The sequence below is a fragment of the Theropithecus gelada genome, chromosome 8 (assembly GCF_003255815.1).
Source record: "Theropithecus gelada isolate Dixy chromosome 8, Tgel_1.0, whole genome shotgun sequence".
Lineage (NCBI taxonomy): Eukaryota > Metazoa > Chordata > Mammalia > Primates > Cercopithecidae > Theropithecus > Theropithecus gelada.
Window position 1 is genome coordinate 136,823,821 of NC_037676.1, and position 14,122 is coordinate 136,837,942.

Sequence of the window (14,122 nt, forward strand, 5' to 3'; positions counted from 1 at the left end):
TTCATGTTCTCCTTTCATTCTGCTCCCCTCTCCCAGACATAAAAACAACGTGAACTTTGTGCTTCTGAGATTTCTAAACTGTGTTCATACTCCACCAGCCATCTGATTTCAGAGACTGTTCTCCTGCCAGAGCACCGCGGCGCAAGGCCTCTTAAGAGTCAAGAGACACTGGGTTGTCTCCTTCAACGTGGCCCTTGAAGGGAATGGGGGGGATAAACATATATACATACATATGCATACAAGTACATTTGCATATGCAAATAATATATCTATATATATGTACAGATGGCCCTCCATATCCATGGGTTCAACCAACTGCAGATTGAAAATATTCAGGAAAAATAAATAAAAAATAACAATACAAAAATCAAAAATAATATAAATTAAAAACCAAACTATAATAACTACTCACATGGCATTTACATTGTATAAGTTATTATAAGTAATCTGGAGATGATTTAAAGTACATAGGAGGATGTGTGTAGGCTATATCCAAACACCACGCCATTTTATATAATGGACTTGAGCCATCTGTGGATTGTGGTATCTGCGGAGGGTCCTGGAACCAATCCCCCATGGATGCCTAGGAACAACTGTGAATATATATCTGTGTGTGTGTGTGTGTGTGTGTGTGTATGTGTATCTCTGAAAGAGGAACCAAAAGCACCCCTGCAAAGATAAAATATAAAACCCTGCTCCTGTCAGGGAATGGCGACTGATTACAGAGAGTCTTAGGAAGTTAACTGGAAACTTAGGGCATGAAACAGTTCAACCTCAGCACATTTTTCGCAAGGCAATGATGAAAGTTTGGAAGCACAGGGCAATGATGGTATCATCACTCAGATCCTCACGCCTGTCCCAATAGCCACAGTAAACATCTATTTCCTGGCAATCCAACCCAAGAGTGTGAAGGATGTGAAAAAGAATCCCTAACCTGCAACTCCAGTTATTTACTGGGGCTGTAAGCCAATCTATTCTCCCCTCTGTGATTCCTGGACATGGGGTACTGGCGTGGGTCATAAAAAATAATGTGATGGCTCCACAAGTCCTAGATATGTTCAGAAAAAAATATACAAAAGCAAGGACTGAACATGTACTGCATGCACGTGTTTTTTCATTTAATCCTCTCCACCATCGTGGAAGATGACTGCTGTGAACTCCATTCTACAGGTGAAGGGCCTCAGAGCTTGCCCAAGATGGCGCAGCTAAAAAAGAAGAATGCAGATTGGAGCCAGGGCCCTCCCCATGGCATATCCTGCTCCCCAGTTCCATAAAACTGCCATTAGGAAAACGAAGACGCAAGCTCACCATTACCCCCAGATGGATGGCTTTAAAATTATCCTGAGTCTTCTGTGCTGCTCATCTATTTCCGTGCATCAGCCCTGTCACTGAAAGTGCTGAAGGATATAGTCAATTCATTTGTTTTACATTAAGATGCACTTCATGGCTATTATGGCGAGCGGAGCTTCACGCTGAAACAAAACTCCAAGCCTCCCCAGCTGCAGCAGTCTACAATTCCACATCTCTGTTTACTGGGGGCAGATTTCTAAATCTGTCTTCAGCTTCAAATAGTCACAGGACTTAGGAAAGAGGAGCAGTAAACAGTGTGCTGCAATCAGTTTTTAGCTGAATTATTGAAGTGCAGATATAAATACAACAGAATTCTCTGTATGGTAACAACACATAAGCTAAGCCCTCTCAAGTGGGAATGTGATTATTTATTGAAATAAAACAACAAAAAACCCCACAAAGTTGTAATAATTTAAAATGAAAAGAGGCTTTCATCAATTCTCACTAGTTTAAATGTTCTAGAATGCCTTTTTTTCTTTTCAGGATGAATAAGTAACAAGCTTACTCAATAAATATTTTTAGATAATCCGAAAAAGTTCACCTATAAATATGCCTACAATAGCATTAGTTATAACTGCAAAGAAAGAAAAAATCTAAAACCCCCACAATGTTCAATAACAGAATTGTCAGTGTTTCCATTCAATATTGAATTACAAAAAGCCCTTAGAGGTCATAATTAGGAAGACAATGTACCAAAGAAAAACAAAATGTTCCTGTTAATGTGAAGTAAAGAAAGACAACTGAACTTTCATCTCTGCGAACTTTATGCACCGACGAAGAATGGAAGGCAATGCTGACAAATAAGCATTGCTGAGGGTAGTAGAATCTGTGGGTGAATTTTCACTTGTCATTCTAGACTTCCAGTAAGGTTGTTATAATACTAACCAGGCAGGAGGTAATGCTGATAATGATAAGGATGATGATGACAACAATGATGACAAGGAAGAACGAACATCACCGGCACATTTAGGTGTGAGAACTGAACTGCAGGATGTCAGCAGCTCTTCCCACTGGGGGACTTGGTATACAAGGAAGCAGGCAGGGCCCCAGCTTGCTGGCCCCTCGCCTACCTTGCTGGATGAGCACCTCCGCCGCCAGCTCCCCGGTGCCCACGTTGGCGTACTCCTCGTTGGGGTGCTTCCTGTTGTAGTGCCGCTTCAGAGAGCCAGATATGTTGCAGGAGTAATGGCAGTGGGCACAGCGGAAAGGCTGTGGGGACAATGAGGAGGCATGAGGCGTTAGAGAAGGTGGGCCCCAGATGTCTGCCTTCGCTGCTGCTCCCACCTGATGAGCATCTGACACCCAGAAGGTCTAAGATGAGCAGACCCCATCACCTGTGATATGTTCTAGGGAAAACCACTAAGGCAAGAATGCTGAGACCTGACTCTGCGGTGACCAACCAAGGGACCAGGACAAGGTGCCTCAGAGGAGGAGCTGTCTCTACTGAATGAATTTGCTTTTGTTACTTCTTTTCTGTTTTCATCCACCTCAGAATTTAGTTTTTGTTCAAGAAGAAGACCAAAAAAGCAATACAGTAATCTATCATTTTTTTTAAGTGAATGACATTAAAAGTAGCTCTCATTACAGTTAGTTCCCTGATCTACAGTCAGGAGTCACATAATGATGTTTCACTCAACCTCAGACTGCATATACAACAGCGGTCACAGCAGTAGGTTCTACTATACAGCCTGCAAGCGCAAGTAGGCTATACCTTCTACATCTGTGTAAGTCCATTCTATGACGTTCTACAACTAAGAGTTTGCTTAAGGACGCATTTCTCAGAACGTATCCCTGCTATTCAGTGATGCGTCACTGTATTTGCTTCTTTAGCTAAATCAATTCCTCCGCAGTATTTGCCTGCAAGCACCAGCATACACAAGTGTCAACCATTAGAGAAGTCTAGCAGGTAAAATCTATTTCTCACGCCCACCTGATCAAGACAAGGCACTTTTGGGATGAGGCCACGAATGAGTCATGCAGCCTTGTCTTTCCCCTGGCACAATGCCTTGGAGGCTGCATAAACAGTGAGGCTGGGGAAAGAAGCACCTGCTGGGCCCCTGGGGAAGCTCAATGAGACCTGGCCTTTGGCTGCCCAATGGAGGCGCATCTCCATCACTGTTAAATTCCATGCCATGGCCCCTGGTCAGGAGCTGCCAGCATGCCCCTGTAATCCACATGCTGTATGATTCCGACAGTGCTCCAGGGTCATTCAGGGCCTGTTTGATGACCCAGCAGCCTTCTAGCCCAGGAGGAGCAGAAGAGCATGCAGCAGCCAAAATGGGAGCAGCACTCTGCCTGGTGCAGGGGACTCAGATGGAGCAAGTCCAGCCACACCTCTGGCCTTGACCAATGATAGAACCTCAGGCAAGTCGTGAAACTTCTCTTAGCATGGATCTTTACATGAGGCAAACGAGGATCATGCCCATGTCGTAAGGTTGTTGTGAGAATTAAATAGTATCATATAAACTGATACCTAAAATGCCATGCAAAGCATTTCTTACTGATTTTATCAGCAATTCTATCACAATTCTTACCGGGCATCTGGAAGCTGATGTACCACTGCATCTATTAAGACCTCAAACAATACCTTTACTCCTTGACTGTCCAATTCATCAATTTTTTCATCACTGTTGCCTATAAGAGCTAAACCAGCAACAGAATTGTCTGAATGTGAAGTACACCAACAGTAGAGAAAATGTCCTCTCATCTTTGAAGCTTAGAGACCAGTCCCTCTTTCAAGGTTTCTTCCCTTCAAGTATAAAACTGTGATGCAGTCTTCCCATAGAGGCAGATGGGAGAGAGGGAGAAGGGGAGGAGGAGGGAGAGGGAGAGAGAGAAGGGAGAGAGGGAGAGAGGGGAGACAAGGAAAGGCAGGGGGAGAGGGAGAGAAAGAGAGAGGGAAAGGGAGAGGGGGAGAAGGATAGAGGGAGACAGAGAAAGAGAGAGAGAGAGAGGGAAAGGGAGAGGGGGAGAGGGAGAGAGGGAGACAGAGAAAGAGAGAGAGAGAGGAGGGAAGAAAAGAAGAAAATGAAGAGGAAAATCTTCCACCTCACCCCCTGCTTAAGTCATACTCCTTCCTCGTAGGCCCCTTGCCCACCACCTGCTCCAAGAGCTGTTCCCCCTTCAGCCTTCATGCTGTCACCTCCCTTTCTCAGGCCTCTGCCATCTCCTAGCAAGCAACTCCTGGGGGTGCCTTCTGCTCAGACCTCATGCTCCTCCATCCCATCTCCTTAGGCTGGCTGCCCTATCCCACTGTGGCAGGTGTGACATCATCATGCCACTGTCACCAGGTTCTGCCATGGCTCAGCTTTCTAGACTTATTTATGGGATCTGCAACACAGACTTAATGTCAACTGCTGGATCTTTCTAAGGTGCTGGCCTTGGGCTGGATTTGTTCTTCTGCTCTGATTCCAATTATCATTTTTGCATTGCTGATTGGTGGATCTACATGTTTTGTTGGGTCCTCTCTCCTGAACCATAGATGGGAATTTTCAACTGCCTTCCAGGTATCTCCGCAGGGATGTTCTATAGGACCCTTAAACTTTGGACTCATATCTTTCTGCAAAATCAGTCAGTCATCAAAGACAGAAACCCACAGCCATCTTTCATTTTTCCTTCTTTCTTACTATTCAACTGATCACGGAGTCTTGTCCAACCTTCCTGGGAAGCCTTTCCAGAGCGCCCCTGTCCTCCTCTCTCTCTCCAGCACAGAGAAGGAGACCCTCCCAGCCTATAAAGGGAATACTGCCATCCCCAGAAGGGCCATTCTTGGAAAGATACAGGGCAGTTAATCTGGTCGGTCAACCAGCTCTAAAACATTCCTCAGGGACTTCGCCCTACACCAAGGCTCACACTCTGGTTACCGGATGCTCTGTGCCGCACCGTACATGCTGCGTTTCTACATTAAGTCCCTCGGGTAAAGAATCCTTGGAGTTTGGCCCAGAGCATTTACTAAACAAAAGGACCTGGAACAAAGGCAAAATTTGTCTGGCTTTCTCATCTATCTAGTGCATAGAGAACAAAAGGTAAAATTCTAATATATGATTACTGCAAAGCTAAAATAAAAGTTAAACCATTTTCAAGGGCTTTCATCTCTAAATAAGCAAACAGCATGCAGATATTATTTTTGGAATGTTAGCATTTACACAGAAATCAAAAAGTGAAAATGCTGTATCGCCAGCATCGGGCAGTCAGTGGGCATAAAACGCAGAAAGAAAAGGGTGATGAAAATAAGAAATGGTCCTGCAAGCCTAGCTTCAGACTCGAGAGCCAATTTCACCCTTCTTGCAGCAAAGCAGATAAACAGCTTCCTGTGAGTTCAGCTCCTTTTTTTCCCCATGCCCATCCACTGGCAGAATTGCTAATGAGAAGAAAAATTGCCAAAATGTGAGCATATTGGCAAAAAATGTACGTGAGAGCCCAAATGAGGATTCAGTCTCTGAGCTAGCAATGTCTATCAAAATTTTCAATTCTGAGAGTTGAAAGAAACACTTGACTTGGAGAAATCTTCTCGCCATGGAAGCCTTCCTTCTGCAGCCTCTCCAGCAGTCTGCTGTCTACTTAGTCTCTGCTTTGATGCACGGGGTTCAAAACATGCCCCGGCAGTCTTTTCACTGCTGAACAGTGCAGGGAGAGTTAGGAAGATAAACCTCCCAGTCCCTTTCCTTCATTGGTCTTGCTTCTATCCTTCATATCCATTAGAACCTCTACATGAAGTCCATTACCACCCATTTTCTGCTGGGGATCTTCTCTCCCGAAGTGTGGGAACTGAGCCCCATCTAGGCTCTTCAAGCAAAACAAGATCTGATATGTGAGGCACTGCCACAGGCCAGCAGAGAATTCTCCTGGGGCTGACGCAGGGAAGGAGACAGGCAGAGGGAGGGAACAGCATCGGTAAGCCACTGCCAGACGTAAAGCCTGCTGCCTTATTAATACTGCAAGTCTCAAGGTTTCATTTATGGAGCATATATTTACTGACCTCTGACTGTCCTCTGACCCCCAGGGATACATGGTGAATGAGGCAGATTTGTGATTCCCTAAATATATACACGTTTGGGGACTTAAATATCAACTCCAAAGATTAAATGCTATCTGGGCAAACTAAATCATAGAACTTGGTTTCTAAGTCAGAAACTCGCAAACAACAAATGACACTAGATCTCAAAAGGGAAGTTATTTATTCAGAGCTTTCAGGACAGAATCCAGCCTAGAGTTGGGAGGAAGATATAAGCTGGCTCCATAGCTCATTTGGAATGCAACATCGAAGTTCTTATCGTGGTCCAAAAAGCAAGACAGGGAGCCCATCAGCATAGCTATTATTCAATGTTGCACAGAAGTTCTTAACCAAAGTAATGAGATCTAACATGATAAATATTACTGATTTCTCTCATTTTCACTGATAGCCACTATATGCCAGATAGCTCTAAATGTTTTGCACGGATTAATGCCTATAAGTCTTACATCAAACTCATAAGGTATGTGCAATTATTATCCTCATTTTTACAGGTAAGGAAACTGAGACACAGAATGGTTTAGAGACTTGCCAAAGTTTCACGGTCTCCTAGCCTGGCTACTTGATTTGCATCAGATATGGGGCCCCAGGCCCAGCCAACAATAAAGAGATTATCTGGTTTTCCACTGGCCATTTTTTCCCCTAGCATATATCCCCCTAAAACTCCAACTGAGAGGGGCACGGGTTGGTATTCTTGGGTCTCCTGGACATAAGGTGGCCCAGATCTAAGTATCAACCTCTAGACCAAGGAACCCCACGGTTGACCGGGAGAGATGTGGGCAGTTACTGCGCTATCACTATGAGGCAAGGACTGGGCAGAGGAGAAGACGAGGGTCAATACCAGCCAGGTCAACACAGTGTGCTGTGTGCTGGGTCAGGAAAGTCATGTTAGGCAATGGGAGCCCCTGGGAGGTGTCAGGCGGGACAATGGCCAACTTCCCATTTTGAAATATCACTCTGGATACTTGGAAGTTAAATGGAAAATGGACTTGAAAGGAACAAGACTGGAGGCAGGGAATCAATTATCCAGTTAACTGCAGTGGCATGGACGAGAGATACTAAAGGCCTAAAATGAGGCAGGGGAATAAAAATATGGGAACAGAAGACAACATTTAAGAGAGATGAAGAAGGTAAAATCAGCCAGACCTGATGGCTGGGATGATGTGTGAGAGGGAGGAGATGGAGCCTCTAGGATGGCTCCCAAGCTTCCAGCATGGATGGCAGAAGGCAAGGAAGGCCACCAGCAAAAAGGAAGTTGTATGGATAATGGGAGGGAGAGGGTGTATTCCTAGAACTCTGAACATCCCACAGGGTGGGTGTAGAACTCAGAGGACAGCTCTGGGCTGCAAACACAGATCAGAGCACAGGCAACTAGCAGAGGTCCTAAGAATGAGTGTGGCCATGGAAAGAGTATATCAAGTGAGAAGAGAAGCAGGATTGGAACAGCATCCTGGAACACAGGAGCAGGCAGGCAAAAGAAGGTGGACTTGGAAGAGGGATGACAGAGGATAGCAGGTGTGGGGATCAGGGGAGTCTGGAATCATGGGATCTGAGGAATAAGGTCCTCCAGGTAGGGGAGGATAACGGAGCTGAGTACGCTAAGAAATCCAATAGGAAGGGGCCTCCCCAGCGTCCACTGGACCTGGCAATCAGGGGGTGGCACCGGTAACCTACCAAGAAGAGGTTCAGCAGCATGAGACAGGCAAAAGTCAGGCTTCAGCAAGTTAAGAAGAAAAGATGAGGAGCACAGGCTGGGTTTTGGGTCATGTTCCTTTTTCCAAAAGGTGGCATCAAAAAAACATCTTTCTCAAAAGGTACATTGGGCCAGGCACAGTGACTCACGCCAGTAATCCCAGCACTTTGGGAGGCTTGAGGCGGGCGAATCACTTGAGGTCAGGAGTTTGAGACTGGCCAGGGTAACATGGCGAAACCCGTTCTCTACTAAAAATACAAAAATTAGCCAGGCATGGTGATACATGCCTGTAGTCCCAGCTATTTGTGGGGCTGAGGCACGAGAATTGCTCGAATCTAGGAGGCCGATCTCACAGTGAGCCAAGATTGTGCCCCTGTATTCCAGCCTGGATAACAAAATGAGACCCTGTGGCAAAAAAAAAAAAAAAAAAAAAAAAAAGAAGAAGATGATTAAAAAGAGGTACAGTGAAGATTTGTTAAAGCTGAAATTCTTTAAGTCCTTATTTTTATGTCAAGAAAGCAAGCAAGATGTCACCACCATAGTAAAAGTCTGGGTGACAGAGTGAGACCCTATTGCCTCTTAAAAATAAAAAGCTGGTAAAATACACATTTTCATAATTTGAGAATTTGCTGTTTTGGTTCTTTAAACAGAAAGAAAGAGAATAGAAGAGAACAGGGAATCATATCTCACACATGAAACTGGGTTCTGAAAAGCCTGATTAGAAGACATCTAAAAACCTCTAACTACATTAAAGTGATCGCATTTCCCATCGGCATCAAGGAACAGACCTAGAGGAACGTTGTAAAGCAGATGAGAAGCTGGTAATGAGGTAATGTGCAAGGTCATGACATTGGCAACTGACTGCAATGTAGAGGATGGTTTTTTGGTAAAACGAGGAGTTGCTCGGTTGGCTCCTATTCACAGCAAGCAAGAAGGCTGTCATCAGGTAAGGTTTTTGCAGTCTAATTTGTGCGACCAAGTATTGGTATTAAGGTGGCACATATATCAAAAGGCTCAAAGATCAGATGTGAATCCGCCCCTTTGTTGACAGGCCTACCTTGGAGAGGGTGAAGAAGAATAAAGGCAAAACAGAAAGTGCTCGATGACATTAGTGTGTGAAACCTGGGGCCATACATCACTATTTCAACCTTAGTTTAACAACCTGGCTGGTGCAGTAATCGAGATACAGACAGAGACAGACATACAGAAGGAGACTAACCACCCGTCTGGTATCAGAAAATTTGGATTCAAATGCAGAAAAAGGCCATGTAATGGTTATGACCTACATGAAGTGGACTGGTTGGTACAAGACTATTTATACACTGCTGATAGACAGAAGTGGTGTTATTAGAATGCGGACACCTTTACAACACAGAAGGACCTTCTCAAGGACATGATTGCATTCTATGTCAAGCAAGGGTAGAAGAACGGAGTGCGGCAGCATGAATGAACCGGGAGCAGGAGAAGAGGGTCAGGCGTTAGGCCCACCACTAACAGTGGAGTCACCCTTGCCAAGTCATTACACCTCCACTGCTTTTGATTCCGTATCTGTGAAATGGGACAGCAAACCTTCCCTGCCTACCTGATGGAGTTTAGATGGGGCACCAAAAACAGAGCACAACTGTGCTTTGAGAATCAAAAAACACCATAGGCCTCACTACTGTGGTCTTTAATCAGTTCATTAGCGTATTAGCACAGGAAACTAGCAGATGCCCTAAGACTGAACGCAGCCATAGAAAGAGAGTGTATAAAGTGAGAAGAGAAGCAGGTTTGGAAGAGCGCCCTGGGGTGCAGGGGCAGGCAGCCAAAAGGAGATGGGCTCGGAAGAAGGACAAGAGAGGACAGACAGTAGGTGAGAGGATCAGGGGAGTCTGGAGTCTGGAGCTCCATCTCCTCCCTCTCACACATCATCTCAGCCCTCAGGATTGGCTGGTTTTACTGGCTCTATCTCTTTTAAATGTTCTCTTTTAAAATGTTCCCACATTTTTATTCCCCTATCTAATGTGGTCATCTGAGGCTCCAAGAAACCTCCTGGTGGGTGTCCTCTCAATTTTCCCTATGACAAGGACATTCCCTTCCCTTCTAGAGAAGCTCTTCTCTTCATATGGCCTGGGACCCTGTGTAGGAGGCTGCCTGCCCGTGCATGGAGGCACAGAGTCCCTCCACCACCTTCAAAGGCTACAAAAAGTCCCACCTACACCACCATGACCCAATTAAACTGTACCCACTCATACATCAACTGCCCTGGACTCACTCCTGTAAATATAAGTGAAAAGACTTTCATAATATTGCATGTTAAGTCACTTAGAAACACTAACCGTCACTCTCATATGCCTTTATTCCTCAATGGCCATCTAGCGGACTGGGAAATTCTGAAAAAGTGAAAAAACTCTAACCTAAAAAATAGATTTCAAGTGTCATGAAGTTTTCATGAACTATATTTAACCATCAGTTAAGTTAAACTTTGGCCTGTAGGCATTTGTTCACCTTGATTTTGTAGTTTTCCTGTAGTTTGGGGTCATTTTTTAGGCTCACAAAAATGTGCTCAGGGTTCCGTGGATCAAGTGGCCCTGCCCACTGGCACCAGAGGGGAGAGGGGCCAGTTCTCATAGGTCCAGCAGGACTCCGGGCACTGGGTTCCATGAGCTGGCCAGGACAGCAGGCTCTGTCAGGGCTTCCTCATGTGACCTTAAGGGAAATCTTGGACTTCAGATTTGGAGACAGCCATGCATATAGTTTGAATATTTTTCCCTCCAGAACTCATGCTGAAATTTAATATTATGGAGTATTGAGGGGTATTGAGAGTTTGGGCCTTTAAGATGTGACTGAATTATGAGGGCTCTGTCCTCACGCATGGATCCACCCATTCAAGGATTGACGGATTAATGAGTTGTCATGGGAAAGGAATTGGTGGCTTTATTAAGAAGAGGAAGGGGACATGCACTAGCACACGAACACACTCAGCCCCCTCACCATGAGATATCCTGCACTGCCTTGGGACTCTGCAGAGTCCCCACCAGCAAGAAGGCTCTCAACCAGATGCAGCCCCTTGACCCTGAACTTCACAGCCTCCAGAACTGTGAGAAATAAATTCCTTTTCTGTATACATTACCCAGTTTCAAGTATTATGTTATAAGCAACAGAAAATGGACTAATACAAGCCAATCATCAGTTAATCTTCATTTACCACAAGTAAAAAGACACACACACAAAAAGAGATGAGGAAAGGAAGAAAGAAAAAAGGAAAGAAAAGAGAGAGAGAGGGAAAGGAAGAGAATGGAGAAATTAATGCCAGTGTCTTGAGTTTGAGGAATGACAATCACAGGATCAATTAACCATGATCCACTGAAAGATAAGAAAAATAGGCAATATATGTCATCACCTCACATAAAAATTAAATGCCAAATCATGCTGCCATTTCTTTCCAAAAAGATCTCTTATCTTTACTCATAAATAAAGTATCTGCTGAGCATCTACTACATGCCAAGCAATATGTTACGAACTGGAGGTGGCTGGCACCACACTCACAGGCATTCCACTAAATCCTCTTACCTCGTTCACCACCTCCTACTAGAGGTCCTGAACGTTTACATCTTACCTCCTCCCTCCCAGATGCCAGGACCTTGAAGGCCAGGCCAGCTGGTAACTTTCTTCTCTACAAGGCCTGCCTGATCCAGACCTGCCCACTTCTCTGACCACATCCCTCTCTATGGTCATCTTCGGTCAATGGACTCGAGCCATACTGCTCCTTTCTCATTTGCATTCTCACTCTCCCTCTATCCAGAACACCCCATCACCGCATCAGCAGATTTCCCTCAGGCAGCTGTGTCCTGGACCAAAGTCAAGTCTCCAAACTGCCCTTCTTACCCTAGTCTTGATCCTGCCATTCTCTCTACAACAAGTGTCTTTCTTTTCTTTCTAACTTTCATTTTAGGCTCAAGGGGTACATGTGCAGATTTGTCACATGGGTAAATTGCATGTCACAGGGGTTTGGTGTACAGATAATTTTGTTACCAGGTAATTAGCATAACACCCAACAGGTAGTTTTTCAGTCCTCATCCTCCTCCCACCAGCCTCAAGCAGGCCCCAGTGTGTACTGTTCCCTTCTTTGTGTCCACGTGTACTCAGTAAGTACCCATGTATAAGTGACAATATGTGGTATTTGGTTTTGTGTTCTTGCACTAATTCACTTAGGATAATGGCCTCCAGTTTGATCCATGTTGCTGCATAGGACATGATCTCACACAACAAGCGTCTTTATCAGCCCCTGTTCAGAGCCTTCAAGGTCTGCCAGAGCCTGTGGAGAGCCCTAGATGACCTGGCCACACCCCTCTGTAATAGTGAGCCAAGTACATGCAGGTATTGTACAGAAGTGAGGGCGGGGGGGGGGGCAGTGGAAGGAGAGCATGTACCAAGCCCCAAATAACCTGCCCACACCTCTCTGTGACACTCAGCCAGGCATATGCAATTCCTGCACAGAAGAAGAGATGGGGTCATGTACAAATCCCCAGATGGCCTGCCACACCTCTCTGTGATAGTCAGCCAGGTACATGCAGTTACTGCAGAGAAGAGATGGGGTCACGTACGAATCCCCAGAGACCTGCCCACTACCTCTCTGTGACAGTCAGCCAATTACATGTACTTACTGCACAGAAGAGATGGGGTCATGTACAAATCCCCAGATGACCTGCCACACCTCTCTGTGATAGTCAGCCAGGCACACTGGGAGATGTGCAGGAGCTTGCTCCAAACCATCTCACTCCTGCAACTGCCACTCCTGTTTGCAAGCCATTCCTTTTTCGTTAAGAACACTCCCCACCTGCTTTCTCTACTTCACTAACTTTCAGACCAACTTCAGCACACAGGAAGTTCCTGCCCCTTAGTGGATCTCTCAACTGTTGTGTGCAGGCATCTACTTCTGTCCTTCTGATATTGCTCTATTCTACTGAGTTCCTTGGGTCAGGCTCTGTGTATCTTCCCCTCAATACCCTCGAGAAAGAATCTATTGATTCTAATACTAGATGACACCAAAGTGAGAAGGGGCTATGGTTATCTAGTGAAACATGCCACTGACAGTGAAAATCAGCTAAACTTGTCTGAATGAACAAGTTGATCACATTGGATTCAACGCTGACCCACTCATTCCAAGCAACGCATCAAGCCTTAGATCTCCAAAGCATAAATCATGGGATGACACTGTATAAATACCCACCTCCTCACTTAAAACAATGCCCCCTCTCACGCTTTGAAAGAAGACAATGTTATTATGCTTCACAGATTTGAGCCAAACTTGATGAGTTCAACATTTTCTTTATCCCCAAGTTACTAAAAATGTCGACCCATTGTCTTGTGGTACTGAGAGTGGGAAAGTTCATCAGCTAGGCCCCCATCCATTCTTCACGAGCCTCAGCTTGCTCTTTACTTGCCCCACCTTCACCCTGAAATTTTGTCTAACTCTCCCAGGAAGATGTAAGTTCTTCTTCTCATCTGTCCCCCAACACCTGGTAAAGCTGTGGTACAAACCCTGCTATGGTGTAACTGCCACCTGCCTCTCCATGTCCACCCTCCACAGGCTGCAAATCCTTTGAGAGTACAGACTACATCAGAACCCGCTCACCTATGCTCCCCTGGCAGCTAGTGCAGTGCCCAGCACAGGCAGACGCTCAAATACAGTTATGTGGCTAAAAGAGAAAGGAAGATTGCCTGCCTCTTTCTGTTAACGATTCATGTGCAGTTAGTCCAGCAAACCCTCCTAACAACAACAACAACAAAAGAAAAAAGCTAAAAATCTGGTTACAATTTTTTTTTAAAAAAACAACATTAAATTTAAGAACTTTAAGAGACATCACAAAGAAAGTGAAGTAAAGCCAAATAAGGATAAACTGTATCCCTAACATATAACCAAAAATGACCCACACTTAAGAGAGATAAAGAATTCCTGAAGACAAGTAAGAAAACAACAAAATCTCCCAATAGAACAATGAAAAACTAGCTGAACAGATACTTTACTAGAAAAAAAGGTGGAGGAGGGAGGGAAGGAGAGTAAAAGAAAGTAAAGAAATCCAAGC

At 44.9% G+C, this 14,122-nt stretch overlaps 1 protein-coding gene across 7 annotated transcripts in view; it reads right to left on the reverse strand.

Annotated features, from left to right (window-relative positions):
• ZFAT (zinc finger and AT-hook domain containing) overlaps positions 1 to 14,122 on the reverse strand; it is a 231,570-nt gene that overhangs the window by 52,883 nt on the left and 164,565 nt on the right. For all 7 annotated transcript variants that reach the window (XR_003120881.1, XM_025394837.1, XM_025394842.1 and 4 more), the window contains one exon: positions 2,421 to 2,559. Coding sequence is in view for 6 of the 7 variants with exons in the window: in XM_025394837.1 (XP_025250622.1) it covers positions 2,421 to 2,559 (139 nt within the window). In the remaining variant the exon portion in view is untranslated. The remainder of the gene's footprint in view (positions 1 to 2,420; positions 2,560 to 14,122) is intronic.